At 39.9% G+C, this 19,400-nt stretch overlaps 1 protein-coding gene across 1 annotated transcript in view; it reads right to left on the bottom strand.

The window, feature by feature from the left end:
• CTNNAL1 (catenin alpha like 1) overlaps nt 1–19,400 on the bottom strand; it is a 62,907-nt gene that overhangs the window by 22,506 nt on the left and 21,001 nt on the right. Inside the window, exons 3-8 of the mRNA XM_047829250.1 lie at nt 13,441–13,628; nt 11,671–11,790; nt 9,507–9,596; nt 8,335–8,505; nt 4,849–5,049; nt 2,273–2,359 (exon numbers count right to left, since the gene is read on the bottom strand). Of these exons, the coding sequence (XP_047685206.1) occupies nt 2,273–2,359; nt 4,849–5,049; nt 8,335–8,505; nt 9,507–9,596; nt 11,671–11,790; nt 13,441–13,628 (857 nt within the window). The remainder of the gene's footprint in view (nt 1–2,272; nt 2,360–4,848; nt 5,050–8,334; nt 8,506–9,506; nt 9,597–11,670; nt 11,791–13,440; nt 13,629–19,400) is intronic.

Genomic DNA, 19,400 nt, shown 5'->3' with positions numbered 1-19,400 from the left:
GTCTTTAAAAAAAAAAAAGTGATGTGATGGGTTATTCTGGGGTTCTCCAGGAAGAGATCATTTTTATTAACACTGTCCTAAGGAAAATCTGACTTTGAACTAAGCCCATTGATTTTTTTTTCCTGGAAGTAATCCAACGTCATTTCAGACTATAGGACATTTACAAAATTAACAATAGAGTAGTCTGCATTCACGCTACCAAGTGAGAATAATTACAGTCAGAAACAAAGACATTAATATGTACTTTCCTTTGGAAACTAAATGCCACATAAGAATTTGAAAATATTTTATTTAACCATCAGGGCCTTAGAGAATACCTAATGCCAGCCCTTTATTTTACAGCCTATGAAACAGATCCTTAGGGACCAAGTGACTTGCCCACAATCACGTAAATCTGATAAGTGGGTCTAGAGATAACTTATTACCAACCATAAGGGAGAAAGGACAAACAAACTGGAAGTTCCGCTCTGTGCAATGAACCGACAATAGCTCTACAGACATCATCTGCCTTCCTCCTTCTGAAAATTCTTCCAGGTTGATGTTGTTACACCCATTTCAGAGGTAAGGAAAATGAAGCTGGTAGAAAGCCACTCAGTCTATCAGCAAAGGATTTTATTCTCTTACTGATAGTCAAGTTTTAACAGTAATTTAGCTAAAATTGAATAGGCTGGAAAAAAAAAATGGATAGGCTTTTTTTAAACCAAAATAACCCACAACATCCTTCTATGTTTAACAGGATGTAAAAATGAAGGTTCCAATAGAGGTCAGTACCAAGTAAGATGTGAAACAAATCATCATACATGTAATTTATAAAACCCAGTTTCATTCCCTTGAACCCTTGACTCTGCAGAAGTGTAAACGAATAAAGGGATTAGAGATAAGGAAGCTCTGTTTGGAAAGTGGACAGGTGCCTACTGAGTGCCACCTCCAGGCAACCCCCAAAGTAGATGGAGCCACGTGACATGGCGTTTCAGTGAAGGGCTGAGGGTCTCACAGGAGGGGCTCTGCAGAACACACTCAAGCATCCCTGAGAGACAAAGTCAGCTTGAAACAGAGCCCAAAGCATCCTGTAAAGGCGCCAGTTCCAAAGAACTTTCCACCTCCCCACTTTCTCTCTACTGGCCCTGAGCCACACTTGGCAAAGATCAGGAACAGAAGCTAGATAAAGGAGGGATGAAGAGAATGAAAAGAGACCAGAGACCACACCTTTCCCAAAAGCCCTAGGTGGGGCTGGGGAACAGGGGCTAAGTCCTACAATCAAATGAAGATCAAAGTAGCGATTAATATATTGGAGAAAACATTCTCATTTTTGAACTGAGATTGTGTCTCAGGACCTAAGCCACGAACTGGCAAAGTCACTCTGTAAAGGGTCAGGTAGCAAATATTTTAGGCACAATTTCAACTGCAACCACCTAACTCTGTTGTTGTAGTGAAAAAACAGTAGACAACATGTAAGTACACAGGCAGGACTATGTCTCCCCAAATTTTATTTACAAAAGACAACCTGGTCATAGTTGGCAAACATCTGACTTAAAGAGACTTGCAATTACCTGAGAGTGATCAAGTAAGTCACAGGATGGTCAAGTTTTCATTCAGGAAGCAGGGAAATCTCAACCAGAAGAATGTTTTTAAAAATCAATTTTATTAAGGTTATAGTTTATATGCAGCAAAATATACCAAGGATGCTGTTTGATAAGTTTTAACAAACATATCTATATTGTGGTGGTGGTTACCACTGCAATCAATATTTACTGCATTTCCATTACCCCAAAAAGTTCTTCCCCAACTTCTGGCCCCAGGCAGCCACTGATCTGGTTTCTGTCACTATAAATTAGTATTGCCTTTTCTAGAATTTCTTCTAAATGGAATTACACACACACACACACACACACACACACACACACACACACACACGCTCTTTGTGTCTGACCTCTTCATGTTATGTTTTAGTGATTCACCCATATTATTACCTGTACTGATACTGTTCCTTTTTGTTGAATAGTATTTGTTATAGTTATACCAAAATTCATTTATCGATTCCTCTGTTGATAGAAATTTAGACTGTTTCCAGTTTGGGGCTATTATAAATAAAGCTGCTGTGAACATCCATGTACAAGCTTTGACAATGATGGCACTAATTAAATGGTGGCTTCCAAATGGAAACCCATTTTCTGGGCACATAGACATACTAATACTAATGCATCACATACATACCATACAACATGAAAATTAGCGAAGATTTAAAAGAGGCTAGGTTTCGAACTATACTTACTTCTTTCTTAAGTTCATTGAGACTGTGGCTGATTTTCAATACAGAGAGTTCTAGCTCTTCAGCAATACTTTTTGTTTTCTTGCTTTGCTAATAATAGAAAAATATATATATAGTGTTACTTCATCTTTTTATCTAATCATTCCAATTTTACTTGAACTATATATTACAATAACTGTTTAATATCATTCTGTGAATTATAAAAAAAGTAGATTTAAAAAATTCACCTGTTTATGGCTGGAATGGAAAATAAAATTTTACCTATTTAGTTACATTTTCCCATTCTGACTATAAAAAGATTAATTTTTAAAATCTAATTCTTTAATAAATTTATCATGTCTAAAATGAATCAATTTTATCTTCTGCCTTGAATGCTCATCTCTTCACTCTTAACAGAGTTAAAACTTAAAATCCTATTTACCTTCAAGTCTCTACATAAATGTCTCTTTCTCAGAAAGGCTTTTTCAGTTCACACAATCTAAATTAGGCCGTCTTCTTATCCATTCTAATCTTCTAAGTAATCATCCTCGCTTGCAATTACATAGTTAACTGTTTTGTTTGTTTCTTTCCTTAAAGCCTATATTCCCCCACCAGGCCTTGGTAAATTCCAGAAAGGCTGGGATCACATTTATTTTAGTCACCAATGAATACACAATACCTAGCACAGCAAATGGAAGGTAGTAGGTACTCATTTCTTTGAATAAATAAATTGTTAAATGTCACCTATCTTCAAGAAGTCTTATTTATTTATTTTATTTTAGAGAGAGACAGAGAGCGTGAGAGGGGCAGAGGGAGAGGGGCAGAGAGGGAGGGGGGAGAGAGAGACAGAGGGAGAAAGAGAGAACTTGAAGCAAGCTCCATGCTCAGCACAGCGCCCGATGCAGGGCTCCATCCCACAACCCAGGGATCATGACCTGAGCCAAAATCAAAAGTTGGACACTCAGCCAACTAAGCCACCCAGGCAGCCCAAGAGGTCTTCTTAATTCTTCTCCCTAAATATAAATTCGCCCTCCTTCAATTCCATGCAAAACATGGTCTGTACCTCTGTTGGGCACTTACAAAACTTTCTGTACTTATCTTACCCCTTCCCACATTTTTCTACATTGCAAAATTCTTGCAGGCAAAGATTTTATCTTATTCATCTTTAGATTTCCAGTGCCTGGCATATAAAAGGCACTCAGTAACAAGTGCTGAAAAAAATGAATGGATTAACAATGGTTCTGGCATGCAGAACCAGTGATCAGAGTGCTTGTGAAATATGGGAAAGGTGTTAATTGCAAATTTAAGTATTGATAGACTTGGATTCCCAACAGAGAGAGCACTTCCTCAAAGAAACTCTTTATATTGACTTTTGGGTTTAAAATTTAACACTGAAGCAATCTATACTTTAGATTAGATATCACAGAGGTATTTCAAACTAACCATAAAATAATGCTTTTAGCCCTGACACCACTCTACTCTAGGTTAATTTCCCTGTTAATAGGAGCATTTGCACTGTCAAGATGCCAAGGAATGTAAGAGAAAACCTTGATTTATGTCTACTCTGCATTGATAAACCAATCTTTACAAGAAAGTCAACTGCTGCTTCACTCTCTGTGCTCATCCTTCTTCATCTTTACTGCCAAAACTTTTGTTCATGGCTTTCAGATTTGTTCCATCTATGCTGTATGTTATAAACCATGGTAAACACTTTTTTTTGACATACCCTAGGTCTAAGAAATGAACAAGTGGTGCCAGAGCTGAGTCTCAGGCCTCCACCTTTCAATTCTGTAACCACTCTCTACATGAGTCTGGATACACACTTTCTGTGTTGTCCCACTCTGTCCATCTTTTTTTTTTTTTTTTTTTAATCCTAGGTAAACTCTACACTATGTATGGGGCTCGAATTCATAGCACGAGACCAAATGTCACAAGCTCTACCAACTGAGCCAGGCACGTGCCCCCAACTCTGTCCATCTTTACCGCTCTAGTCCACATAGCATCCCAGGCTTTATGCACACCAGCAGTCTAACCTTCGAATGGGTGCTCACCAATCTTTGACCAGGAATTGGGGCAAGGGTGAAAAATCTTTCACGTGCTAGTGGATCTACCCTTGTCTTCACTGCTTCTAGACCTCAATAAGTTTTCTAAATTGTCGTCTCTATAAGTCAGCTGTCCTCAGAGTTAAGAACTGTGCACGTGTGAATGGCTCTGGCAGTAAGACTCGGGTCCCAAGAACTTGTAGGTGGGGGTCTATCCCTCTGCTCTTCACTCTGAAGCATTTTGGGGAGGAATTTTCCAGAGGTGCGTTTGGTGGACACGGGGGGACTATGGGATGAACTCGTGATAGTGATGGTGGTGCAGAATCCAGGCTGGCCAGCATGGAAACTGAGAAACAACAGGCCCAGAAATGTCAAATACTGTGAGCACTGGATGGGAGGGGCGCTTTGGCCAAGGGATGGGGAGAAAAGACAAGAGATACCCTTGTCCTGTTCCAGGCCACAGTCATACTCCCAGTGATTACGTTAGCTTCCACAGTGCTCAGAGCTTTAGGGAAAAGCTAACGTATAAGATTCACTTGGACGAAAAGAAGTTCTTACACTTTGAATCCACACAGAAATCAACTGCCGCAGTTCCAGCCTCGCCTGAGTGGACAGTTCCAAGATGCGCTCCCTGTGCTCATGGCTGGTGTAGGCAGAATCAGTAAAGTCCTCTGTGCGCTCCAAGATGACTTCCAAAGTTGCAGAAAGATTCTCTTTTGACTGAAAATAAAGATTCTCCCGAAGAGCTTCAATGTTCATCTGAGAACAAAAAGGATACACATCTATGAGTCAATATTCCCACCGAACCAAATGGGCTGTAATTTTTAGCAGTGCCCAGAGAGACACTAGCCATTTCTTCGCTGGTCTGAGGGCTCAGGGGAAATACAACCTCTAGTGATGACTCTGTTCTCCAGTACACATTGCTCAGGAGCCACCAGCGGCCATGCAGAGACTCACTGCGATGGCTGTTAAAACAACATTCCTAGGAGACCAGTAAACACTAAGGCAGAAAAAGCATTATCGTGTAGCAACTGGTAGGAAAAACGAATCAGCTTGCAGGTAGAGAATGTGCATCTGAGAAAATGCTGAGGCCAAGTCCTAGAAGACGCTACATCCAAATACTAACTTGTGCTGAGCCCAGGGGGAAAGGGGTGTGGAGGGTGTGGGAATGGCAAGGGCTGGGAAAGGCATCAGTTTTTCCTTTCTCAATTCAGCCAAACTCTCCTAGGCACCCAATCTATCTCTACATTTTGTCTTATGTCCCCAACAGCACCTCCCTGACCAAAACATTCCCCATCATTCTCTACCTGTATAATCTTTATAAAATGGAAAGTCTCTGATATTGCCAACTCCCTCTAATTGACATCTCACCACCTCTAAAATTAAGCCCAAATTTCTACTGCATAACACAAAATCCTCTAGGGTCTTGACTTTATAGATGTTTCTGACAGTCTGTCTCACCACCCCCCAACTTCCCAAACAACCTGTCACTTCAGCCATCCTGTGCTCAGAGTTTCCTAAATATGCGACTGACACATGCTCACTGGCACAGTCTTTCTCTCTCAGCTTTCTACTGCCACTCTGCCACTCCAGCGGCATTTAACCTCTGGCCCATGAGATGTGTCACAGAAACAACTTGGGCCAAGAGGTGATCCATGGTGATGACCATGACTGTGGTCACAATGAATGTGCTGATAAGGATAGCTTACACTTGTTTAGCACTTTAAAGTCCTTTCATAAATATAGTTTCCAGATAATCCTTACATCTGACCCATTTTCACATGACCCATGGAAATACCCAGATTTGGAAATGCCATGGGGGGGGAAGAGGGGGCTTGCTTTTCCTTCTCCTCTTGGCCCAGGTTGTCTCCAGGAACTACTCCATCCTAGGTAAACAGCATTTTTTTCTTTTAAGCTAGGAAAGAACATGGATAAAAGTGACATATGGAATTAACAATAAGCCTCTGAGATTTAAACAGGATTACAACATAAAAATCAGTCATGTTGACCACACACCATTTATGTTTAAGATTTTTGATTCTCCCTTTTGAGAAAACATATATATGCTTTTAATAGCAACTTAAGGCCGCCTGGGTGGCTCAGTTGGTTAAGCATCCAACTTTGGCTCAGGTCATGATTTCGTGGTTGGTGGGTTCAAGCCCTGTGTTGGGCTCTGTGCTAACAGCTTGGAGCCTGGAGCCTGCTTCAGATTCTGTGTCTCCCTCTCTCTCTGCCCCACTCCTGTTCATGCTCTCTCTCTCAGAAATAGATAAACTTTAAAAAAATTTAAGAAAAATAGCAACTTAGTTTTTTCAAAAGCTATTCATTTACATGGTTTCATAAGATTTGTCCACACTCACAGTACTGAGCATATTAATGCAGCTTCCTGCTACAGATGATACTCTCCATCAGAAAGGAAGGTAAGACGCCAAAAAGATACCCACTGGCCGTGAGACGGAGTCGCTCCAGAATGCCTGGCGGTGAAGCGGCAGCCAGAGCAGCTGGCAGCAGCCACAGGCACAGCACTGCCAAGTTAACCCGGAGCCGAAGTATGGCACCAAGAGGCAAAAGACCTAGCTCTGGCCCTGTTTGTTTCCCTAATTATCGTGTAACCCTTAACAAGATGTCTCCTCCCCCCCTACCCCCCGCCCCTTCAGCCTTTATAAAAAGAGCAATAAAAACTCTAAGAGAATGACTGATCTTTGTAGCTTCTTTCCCCTCGGAAAGAGAGGGCAGGACAGGCAGCAAACTCACAGGTATAACCTGAAAGGTCACGGACTGTGGGATTCGCAAGTCCTGGTTTAAAGAGGGGCTCGGCCACTTACTAGCTTTCCTCCTCAAAAACATGACGATAATAAAACCCACCTAAAAGGGAAGTTAGAGATTAAATTAGATAATTTAATGAAGAGAATGGCCCCTAAAAATAACTGTTCTTTCCATGCCTTTCTTTCACCCCATGGTCCTACTTAGACCTTCACGCAATTAAAAAGATGAAAGAATTCCATCCTCGTTGCAGCCCTTAGCCTATCAGACGACTTCCGAGGGCCCTGTCAGAGAGGGGGTTGTGCTCGATGATGTCCTAGGCCCCCCTGATGCAGCCCCTGCTCTTCCACAGAGAGCGACTTTACCACCTCTCTGACTTCCCCTGAGAAGTTCTGCCCCAAAATGGCAGGGACTCTGGGTCACACTGCCTGGTTTCAAACCCGAACTCTGGCACTTCTAGCTGGCAAATTACTTAATCTCTGTTTCCCAGTCTCCTCAACAGTATAAGGGGGATAATAATAACTGTAGTTCTTATGAGGATTTTACAGGCACATACATTTAAAGCATTCCAACAGGACTGGCACAGAGTAAGTGCTCAGTAATACATGTTAGCATGTATTAGTGTTCATTTAGAAATTTTAATTAATGGGGCGGTGGCCCTGTTGGTAACCATTAGACCCTTGATTTTGGCTGAGGTCACGATTTCACAGTTTATGAGTTGGAGCCCTGCGTCGGGCTCTGCACTGACAGATCAGAGCCTGCTTGAGATTCTGTCTCTCTCCCTCTCTCTGCCCCTCCCCCACCTGCACACATGCACACACGCTCTCTCTCAAAATAAACTTAAACAATTTTTTTTTAATTAACATTAATACTATTAGTACAGTCTCAAAGTATCAACCCTAGAGCCCAGGGAAGAGTAGAGATTCCAGCAGAAATGATTTGCTGTCGGTCATCATCCACGGATAGAACAGCACTAACTCAAAAAACTGGGAACGCCCTTCTAAACAGAGGATAGGAGTCTCCCACTGAACCGGACAGCCACACGGGGCCAGAGCAGTGACCATAACCAAGACCAGTGTTCTTTGTACAAACTACGCCACACCAGATGTTACTGAACATTAAGTTTATACAGAGTGGCACTGTCTGAAAGGAAAAATATCTACTTTTGTGCAGCATCTATTCTAAAACAGCATGCCAAAATACGGATACTATATCTAACGATGTTCCTTTGACATGGAAGGAAGAAAAAAAAAAAAGAAAATACACTCTCTCGATTCTTACCTTGAATTCTTTAATTCCAGTAAAAATACTGACAGATGACATGTCAGTCTCTCCACTTGGTTTGCAGTCAGTCACGATTTCAATCACCTTATCTAATGCCACTTTCATTCGGTCAAATACTCCTTCTTTGTTTTTATGTGCTGATTCGCAGTTGGGATGCCTGAGACAGGTCTTCAAAACAATTGCAAGTTTTTAAGACATGGCCCATACCATAATACACAAAATCTTACAGAGAACACGTCATGCTAATAAAAATGGTTCTTTACCAAAATCTCCTGGGTCCCTGGCTCACCCAGCTGCTTCTCCTCACTACAAGTGGAAGCAGGATGAGTAAAAAGCGATAGCAAGGTTAAGTGAAAAAGGCACAGTGCAAAACTGGATCTTTATACTTCAGTAAGTTTACTTAAAATTTGGGGGGAAAAACTATCTTTATCATGATTAAAACTATTTTAAAATGTTGTCTTACATGTGCAAAAACTAAAAAAGAATGAGGAAAAACGAACAAATGTTGCATGACTGTGGAGGCATCTTTGGCGTTTAAAAAATGAGAATGAAAACTCCTCATGGGCCTAGATGTGAACAGGGCCTTCCAAGTGGGCTCCAGTGGACTTTGCGGCTTCACTAATCCTAGGCTAGAGTGAATATTCTGAGCAGAAAAGGCAGTTCTAAATAAACTGCTAACGAGCTGTTTACTAGTTCGTTCTTGAATTGTACCAATTTGCTGGCCAGCTGCTGTTTGGAATTACAAGCGCTCAATTCACAATTTTGTTAAAAGGAGAATAAGGCATTAAAGGTATGAATTGACAGAATAAACAAATTAAAGGCTGAATTAGTACTCCACTGTTACTCAACAGATTCTAACTCGCCTAGCTTTTTCAAGAGCACGTGTGCTGGCTCCCCAATGAGACTGGCAAACCCTGCAGAGGCAGTGACAGTGTGTGACAGGCCCGAGTCACAGCACCCAATACACCATCTTCCGCTCGGCTGCTCACTCAAAGCTGACTCACGGATTAACTGCTGTTTGGAACTGGGGAAGGAAGTTAGCATTCTTGCTAAAGAATAACAGATTTGACTGCTGTGGCCTGTGTTCTGATTTATCACTCTGATCTTTCTAAAAATGTAAAATACGTAAGTTAGATGCGTTTAATCAGGTAAAACAAAAGTGTTCCTACCTTTGAGGCTGTGAGAAGCATCATTGTACACTTTTCAAGAACTGCCCTTGCTGCTGCCATTTTTGCCTTTTTCTTCTCATCTTTCAGATCCTAAAAATGAAATAAAATCATTGAACAGTCTAGGATCCTATAAACAATCCGATTTCTTGGAAAATCATTTATTCAACGATAACAAGACTCAGCCAACTAACATTGTTTAAAAGGTGACAAAGTGAAAAAAAAAACCAGGATAAAGTTTTATAAAATGTCACCACTTTGATCTAAATACATCAACACGATGTGTGGGAAGAAACAGCTGCCCCTACTGAGGGCAGCAGAGCCAGGGACTGAGACCGAGGGGGTTGTTGCCTCGCGGCTCACGCTCTGGTGGCCTGCATGCCAGACATTCTCATGCCTATGTGGACACACCTCTCTCCTGACCGGAAACAACCATCCTACCCTTTACTCAATTAACAGTTGCTTATTAACCAAGTATTTATGGGCTAATATTTCCTTCCAAATAGATACTTAGAAGTCACCTCTTTCAGAGACCATGTCTGATTAATCCCCTCCAAGTATTTATTCATCTCAAACGGAGTTTTATTTGTCCTAAACTTAACCAATATGCTGCTCTGAAATATTCTTAAGACGTTTCTTGGGCATAGAGTTTCTTCCAAGTAGATTATAAAGTCTGAAGCAGGCACTGTGCTTTGAATTTTTTTCTTTTAGTTTCTCTTCATAGAGCCCTTGATAGAATGTGTGCTATCACAGAAAGTACCTAAATATTGTGATCAAATCTAGAACCAAATACTCTCATAATACTTTGGTCACGACCATCTAAATCAGAGGTCAGCAGTCATTTTTAATAAAAGGCCAGACAATAAACGTTTTAGGTTTTCTGGGTCAAATGGTCTCTGAAACAACTACTTAATTCTGCCATCATAGTATGAAAGCCACCTCTAGACAATATTCAACTAACATGGCTATGTCCCAATAAAACTTTACTTATGGTCACTGAAATCTGAATTACACAAAAATTTCACCTGTCATATTAGTGTTTTCATTTGTGACTTGTAAGTCATACATGAACCACATATTGTATGGTGATAACAAATGATAAAAGAAAATGGCATCTCAATCTGTTAGAAGGCCGGTCCACAGGACACAAGAGAAGTCTCCAGAAAATCCAGATGGTCCAAGAAACACTAAGTTAAGCATACAATTCAGCCTGCCACTTTCCAGGCCAATATGCTTCTTCTAACTTCAGCTACAACCAGGATTGTACATGCCCAACGTGATACCCTATGTGACTATACCAAAACATCTCAAGAAGAGGTCATTATATATTTAACCTGCTAACAAGATGAACTCATGCAAGAATACCCCAACAAAGAAAAGTCAACCCTAGATACAACATGCTTTTCCACCTCCCTAAACTTATGAGCTTATAGTCTAAATTGGGGAACAGACCTACAAGAACTAATATCATGGTGTAGGCTGAAAATTACAGGCTCCAAAATCAGACATAACAGAGTTGAATCTGCTAGAAGAGTGACCTTGGGAAAGTTTACTATCATCTCAGGTTCTGTTTCCTCAGGTGTAAAACAGTAATAACAATACCTACCTTGCAGGAATGTTTTCAAAATTAAATGAGATCATGTACATTAAGTACCTAATACATAGCTAATGCAGATAAACAATGCTTGAGTTATTACTAGTGATCTAATGTAGAAAACTTACAGAAACAGATCAGAGCAGAATAATATATAACAAGTTACAAAAAGAATTAACAAGATATACAACAAAATACTATCAGAATATATATGATGACTCAATTTATTTGTCTGAGCCTGGGTAGACGGTAAAATGTAGTTTCATAGAAGAGGGAATATTAGATTTGAGCCATAAAGGCAAGTATGACCTTTCTTAGTGTGTGTAGTGAGAACATATTTAACAGTTGTATGTATGCAAAAAAAACAAAACAAAACAAAAAAAACCCCACAAAAACAAAACACCATGCAGATTTATTTACTTTATCCTGGCTCTTTTATGAAAGGCTTTCAACAGCAAGGTTACAAGTTTAATAAGCAAAGAAACAAACCCAAATGATCACAAAGATCACACCTCCATCCAAATTAAAAAGTATGCATGTATTTGAAGATTTTTGAATGTGGTAAATACATACATTTTGTCTATCACCAGTTAGATGTGCAAACTCCACCATTTCATTTCCAAATTGACTGAATATTTGGACAAACTCTTGAAAGCTATTCACTTTCTCCAGTCTTTCCATAGTTGCAAGAACCTGCAAAACAGAATATTTTATTGTCATGTGTAGATGTGAAAGAGACTGAGATGTCGAGGCTGAGTACCCAGGGAAAAGGAGAAACTGAATTCTAGGGGAAAGCTAAGGAGGAGAAGGCAGGAAAGGAAGAGCCCAGAGCAGTAGTGAAGCAGACCCAAAAGTTAACATCATCTAGTGAATGATTTGTCTTTAGGATGGGAAGACTGGGTGTTACTCTGAAAGTTAAAAGGAAAAAGAGTACAAGAAATGCCTCAATAGACAGAGGAGATCATTCATGTAGCAAAGTCTGGAGAAGGTGGAAGTGTGCAGGACGGAGGTAATCAAATCTTCAGAGAACTAGGGAGCGAGGGAGGAAAAAGACGACACACAGAAGCCTCGAGGTTCAGTGAACCAGAACCCAGGAACCCCATTCTTCCCAAGAAGTGGAAGAAGTGGAAGGAAGGTCACCTGCACTGTGAGGAGTGGAAAGGGAATTGTGGCACTTCGAGCGCAAGAAAACGGTTTGGATGAATCAGGAATTGCCTGTGTCGAATAAATCAGTTGCCAAGAGGCTTTGGGAAGCTGGGGTGAAAGAAGCGAGAAATCTCTAGCAGAGCCAACAGACAATGTTAGGTGTTTTCTTGATATTAGAAGTAAAGTAAGTAAATGTGAAACATATTTTCAAATCCCTTTCTCTAAAATAACACCACTGGATTAGCTTTCGTCAGGCCAAGATAGGTAAAGAAAACACAGATATCCTGTGTTTACTTTTTTAAACTGAGGATGTGATGGATGTTTGGTGTGTTAATCTGCCCTGGCAGCTCAGGAAGTGCAGGCGCCTAGGACAGATAAGGCCGATGGCCGCCACTGCGTGGACACTCTTATCTTTCACAGACAGGAAGGTTTTCTCTTGTCCCTCTGGCACTGCCCGGTCTACCTCTCCAAATTCTTTTTCTTTGGAAACTCACACTCTGATTCACTCAACACTCCTCTGGTAGTTTTGTCCTCAAACTTGACTAAGACAACCTCTTCCCTGGCAGACTCCCCTCCTCCTTGCCTAGGGAATCATCCAGGGAAAGAAGTGACTGTACATGCCCTAGCCTCCCAGATGATGGAGGAGCACAACCATTAGCTGAAGAGACTGGAAAAGTTCTAGTCTGGGAGAGTTTAAATTTATTCTGTAAGCCTTATGATTATCCATTGTCTCTAGGGATACTGCATGTAGAAATTTTGTAGAAATTTGGATAATTGTGGTTTCAGATGACTGAATTTTTTTTCTGAAGCTCATAAATTATTATCCTCTGACTCTGAAAAAAAAGATACTGAGGAATTTGGTATTTTTATCAACTACGTTTCCACTACATATGTTGTCATGGTGCTTGGGTTTTCTTCCTGAATTTGTACACATGAAAAGCTTTAACGAATAAGCTTAAACAAGTAGATAATGGTTTTCTGAGAAGAAATATTATTTGCATCTAAAAGTTTAGACCCAGAACACACATTGTTTAGGACTTATAGGTACAGAAGAAATACCACTTTTAAGCTATAGACAAGTGGAGTTATAAACATTAAAACTGACAAGCATTGCCAAATTACCTGTAATTAACCTAAAAGATACTTTTTGAACAACCCTGAAAGTCACAAGTATAGAAACACAAGAAAGACAAGTACCTTATTTCTTGATGTTATTATCTGCTTAATGACTACTCGGTCTGCCAGCAACAACACTTTTGTCACTGAAGAAAGAAGTAATCTTGCAGCCTTTATAACGCCTGTTTTATCCGTAAAAATTGTGATCTGGCCATCAGATTCTGGGTGATTCAAGCTGCTTATATCTGTAAGTGCTGCAATTGTTTCTCCTAACAAGAAAGGCAAGGGTGAAAAGTTAAATTGGGAATAAGATGCACTTAAATTAAAATCTAGACTTTACTCTTGAAGAGAGATCATGCTCAACAGTTAGACATTGGCTTTGGAGTTTAATTTCAAGAAGAAGAAATAGCTACTCTTTGATGAACACAAGGATTATCATATGAGGCTCCTGAATAACAAAATAATTAACTTTGAGAACTTTGAAAAATTTGTTGCCTTCACCAAGTTTGAAAAATGTATTAACTTTTGTTTCCAGTGGTATAGCCAACTACATGATCTAAAAAGCCTCCTGCTCTGGGGCGCCTGGGTAGCTCAGTCGGTTAAGCGTCTGACCATGGCTGAGGTCGTGATCTCCTGGTTCGTGGGTTCGAGCCCTGCATCAGGCTCTGTGCTGACAGCTTGGAGCCTAAAGCCTGCTTTGGATTCTTTGTCTCCTCTCTCTCTGCCCCTCCCCTGCTCACGTGTTTTCTCTCTCAAAAATAAATAAACATTAAAAAAACAAAATAAGAAGGGGGGCGCTCTGTGCTGACAGCTCGGAACCTGGAGCCTGCTTCGGATTCTGTGTCTCCCTCTCTCTCTGCCCCTACCCCATTCATATTCTCTCTCTCTCTCTCTCTCTCTCTCTCTCTCTCTCTCTCTCTCTTGCTTTCTCAAAAATGAATAAACATTAAAAAAAAAAAGTTAAGGGGTGCCTGGGTGGCTCAGTCAGTTGAGTGTCTGACTTCAGCTCAGCTCGATCTCACAGTTTGTGAGTTCGAGCCCACATTGAGTTTTGTGCTGACAGCTGAGCCCGGAGCCTGCTTCAGATTCTGTGTCTCCTTCTCTGTCCCTTCCCGGCTCACACTCTGTCTCTGTCTCTCTCTCTCAAAAATAAGTAAACATTAAAAAAAAGTTTTAAAAAAGTTAAAAAAAAGGAGAACCCAAAGCAGAGCAGTAAGCAGCTGCCATGGCTTTGGCCAGGGGTGAGGGGACAGAGGTGTACTGGGGTAAGGGGTAGGGGTCACTGCACATCTCCATACCCTGAAGGGGCTAGGGTTTTTATGAACACCCACGGAAAAAAGACAAAGCTTTGTGCCCCTTGGGAGGCATCTTCAGTGAAAAGGGGGCGTAGAAAAATGATCCACTGGCAAAGGGAAATAACAATCTAGTTTATCTGTTGGGCACCTGGGCTCTGCATGGGAAAACAATGAAAGCATCTATCCTGAGAACTCAAACCACAGGCTGACCCTGAGACCTGCTGTTTGAATTTATACTTCTTACGATGCCTAGCATACCATGCCCATTGTACCAAATAAACTTCCAACCTTCTAGAAAAAGTCTCTTCTTCACTATCAAAATGTTGCCATCAAAATGCTTTGATTTCTGTAATAGCAATTATGCATCAATAAAACAATACAAATATATGTTCTCCTTAAAAATGAAACCAGGCTATAATTTCTTCCAAACTTTACAGTTTAACCTAACAATTTAAAAAAAATAAACTTTCCATCATCTTGCAATGTTCAAGATAATTTTTTACATCCTAAGTAAACCTCAGTACGTAATAGATTGATTTTCTCACAAAAGTCCCCTTGTCAATATCATTATATACATCCAATAAAGTATCTGCCCATAGGTTAATGATACTGAATAAGAGTACCTGAACTTTCACGGACAGGTCATAGGGTGTGACAGAATGAAATCAAGATTTACGATGAGTCTGGTGAAAGCGCCTGGACTAGAAAGGAGAGACTCAAAGTCAGGGTACTAATGAGGCAGCTATGTCATCGGTGGGTATGAAGTAGTAAGGATCTTGCAAGGATGGCAGCCATGGGAACATAAAAAAGATGATTTGAGAGATACCAAGGAAAGAAAATATAAAATTCGTACCTGAACAGTGGTAAGAAAAGGAGAAATGAAAAAAAAAAAAAAAAAAAGGCTTCGAGTTTGTGAACCTAAATCATTTTTTTTTTAATCAGAAAGAAGGTCACAGAAAGGGGTATGATAAATTTACTTTCAGACAACAGGAATCTGAAACAACACAGGAAAACCCAAAGGATAAGCCACTAGATATGTATTGGTTACATATCATGACAACAGCTGGAACTCTACTAATAAGAGGAAGTCTGTGGTAGCCAGCCTCCAAGATGGCTCCCAAAGTTCCCCACCTCCTGGAATCTACATCTTTGTGTGGTTTCCTCCCACATCACACCAGGGTTGGTAGGGTAGAAGTGATGGTTTGTCACCTCCAAGATTAGGTTTTTAAAGACACTAAGGTAGCCATCTTGGTTGCTCTCACTCACTCTCTCTGTCTGAGGGAAGCCAACTACCATGTTGTAAGTAGCCATTCCTACAAAGAGGCATAGATAAGGTGAAACTGAGGCCTCTGGCCAAAGCCAACAAAGAAGTAAAGCCTGCCAAAAATCAAAAGAGGAAAGCAATAGATCCTGCTGTCCAGTCAAGCTTTCAGATAGCTACAGGCCCAACAGACACCTTGAGTACAACCTCATGAGAGACAGTGACCCAGACCCAGCTGGCTAAGCCACTCTCTGACTTCTGACCTTCAGAAACTATGTGAGGTAATAAATGTGGTTTTAAGTTGCTAGGTTTGGGTTAATTTGTTACACAATAGGTTACTAATACAGTTTACATAGCAAAATATACAGAGGAATAGAAAGGTTAGAATTAAATTTTTATGTACACAAAAAGGGGCAAGAGGATTAGTATCAGTTTGCAATAATTTAGAGGATAAAAATGTTTCCTCTCTACCTCTGGAAAATGTTACTTTTTCCTACAGCTCTCAATCCTCAAAGATACTACATATGAGCCTGCACATATGGTATTACATAACTTTTCCTTTTTCTGACTAAACCCAGGCATTAAACTCCTAACTACGTGGGATGGTAACATTTGGTTAGCTCCACCAACATGGTCAAATTCTTCCTTAACATTATAAAGCTATTCAAAGTGTAGACTGTTCAGAAATTAGCTTTCTGAAAAAGTCACAGAGCTGTCCTTTTAGCTTCGTGGTTGCCATTTTTAACTTGTATATGTAATTACTGTTGTGTCTTAATGTGAAAATCCAAAGTCGGTTAAATACAAATATTTCTTGAGCTCCCATATAAAATATAAAACCTAAGTAGACAGGTAAAAATATTGGAGGAGGGGCACAAATTGGGTGGAGTCTAAAATTATAAACTTCTAGTTACCAAATAAATAAGTTATGGGATGTGATACACAGCGTGGCAGCTATAGTTAATACTGTATTGCGTATTTTTGAAAATATTGCTTATTTTTAAGACACTAAATCTTAAAAGTTCTCATCACAAATTTTTTTTAACTATATCTGATGACAGATATTAACTAGACTTACTGTGTGAGTATTTTACAATGTAGTTGACCCTTAAACAACATGGGTTTGAATGCTGTGGGTCCATTTACATGCAGATTTTTTTTCAGTAAAAACAGTATAGTATTACAAATGTATATTCTCTTCCTTATGACTTTCTTAATATTTTTTTTCTCTAGCTTCCTTTATTGTAAGAATACAGTAATAACACGCAAAATATGTGTTAACCAACTGTTTATGTTATCGGTAAGGCTTATGGTCAACAGTAAGCTATCAGTTACATTTTTGGGGAGTCAAAGTTATACATCAATTTCCAACTGCACAGGGGGTCAGTACCCCTAATCCCTGCGCTGTCTAAAGCCAACTGTATGTACAAATATTGAGTCACTATGCTGTACATCAAAACAAACTTAACTTTATATGTCAATTATACCTCAATTTTAAAAAAAAGGTAAAAACACAGTGTAAGAACTCAACAGAGGAGGGGCCCCTGGCTGGCTCAGTCAGTGGAGCATGCGACTCTTAATCCTGCAGGTCATAAGTTCAAGCCCCATGTTGGGTGTAGAGATTACTTAAAAAAAAAAAAAATCTTAAGAAAAAAAAAAAGAACTCAACAGAAGAAAGAAAAAAGAAAAACAGTAATAAGTATAACAACTAATACTTATCGAGTACTTTCTATGAGCCAAATGCATACATGCATTATATCAAAACACTTCTGTAAACACTAACATCACCCCTATTTTATTGGTGAGAAAACTGAGGTTTAAAAAAGTTTAATAGCTTGCTCAATATCACACTGGTATCAAGTGAAAAGCTGGGACTAAAATCCAGGCAGTCTGACTCCAAAGTCCTAGTTCTTTATCACTACTTTACATTATTCCCCTCAAATAAATATTAAATTGTTCAGAAGAGAAATTGATTACTATGGGCTGAGTGGACCAGAAACATTTCAGGAGTGATTCAAGTTAAGTCTTAAATTTGTGCATGTTAAGAGAAATTAGGGCTTCCATATATACAACTCCAGGAGGCGCCATTCTCATTCTCTTACCAGAGTGACATAAGAGGTAGTTCTCAAGAGGGGAAAGGCAACTTCCAAATGAAAAGAGACAACAGGCAGAGCCCATGACAACAGATGGCTTCTGAAAGATTCCTGTATGGAGCCGCCTGGGCTTAGAGTTACTCACAGAGAGCCACAGTCTACAGCAGTGCGGGTCGGTGGACCATGTCCTCTTTTCTCACCATACACTGAGCACAGTGACATCCTACAAAGCCCATAAGGTGAGTAGGACTCAGCTTGCCCTTTCATTAAAAAAACTCTATTCAAAACCTATTCAAAAACCTAATTAAGGGTTGCTATAAAAAAAACAGTAATATGTAGACCATCTCTACATTTTCTGTTGAATTGTCCACTGCCTTATGTAAGGTCTGTTGTATAAGTGCCCACACAATAATTTAGTGCCAGGAAAAAAGTTGCTCTCCTCTTGACGAGCTGGTCTGTTTCCTTTCAACAAACAATGAGAATTATATAACCCTTTCTTTTCCACATTTTTGTCTTGCCTTTCAGGATTTTCAAAGATAAATTTCATGCTTAATTAAAGTAACAGCGTTGGCCAAACTTTCCAGAATATTTATTTTCATCTCCTATTATAACGGGTTTATTAAACATATATCTTTTATTGTAAGCTATTTCAAATCCTCTTTAAAATGTAGGTAAAATACAAGTTATAAATGCAATGAGGCCATCCCTCCTTCCCCACTTAAAGTTTATTCACTATCACAGTGAATGGCTAGAAATTCAAGAGTGAACTCAGAATCCTCCCTTTCTTTTAGCTAATACCAAAGTTCTAGCTACTTAACCACCTTAATATTTTGCACGCCCTCCCTGCTCTTTATTATCTCTAAGACATTGCCTTGGCTCAGCATGGTTTACTGTAGAAGCTTCCATAGTAATTTCCCTCCTTGTGTCTGAACTCTCTAAATCAACCCTCTTTGTTCATTTCCTGCATGCTACCAGAAAGACAAACTATGTCTCTCATCTGGCTGAAATTTCCTCAGTCTGTCATCTGCAGAGTTAATACCTGAAGTCATTCATAGAACACACAGGACCATATATGACCTGGTTGGCCCCTCCATATTTACTTGGCCTTATCTCACCCAGATGACCCTCTAAATATACCTGCTCCTCCCACAGTAAATAGCACCACCATTTCCCTAGCTGTTCATACTCCAAACCTTAGAGTTATCCAAACCTTGGTGTTATCTCTCAAAAATAAACACTAAAAAAATAAAATAAATGTGTATTTATTTTTGAGAGAGAGAAAGAGAGAGAAGAGAGAGAGAGACAGACAGACAGACAGAGGGACAGAGAGAGAGGGAGACACAGAATTTGGAACAGGCTCCAGGCTCTGAGGTGTCAGCACAGAGCCTGATGCAG

This window comes from Prionailurus viverrinus, chromosome D4, assembly GCF_022837055.1.
Source record: "Prionailurus viverrinus isolate Anna chromosome D4, UM_Priviv_1.0, whole genome shotgun sequence".
Lineage (NCBI taxonomy): Eukaryota > Metazoa > Chordata > Mammalia > Carnivora > Felidae > Prionailurus > Prionailurus viverrinus.
Note: the sequence above shows the minus strand (reverse complement) of the source record. Positions and strands in the feature narration are given on the sequence as shown.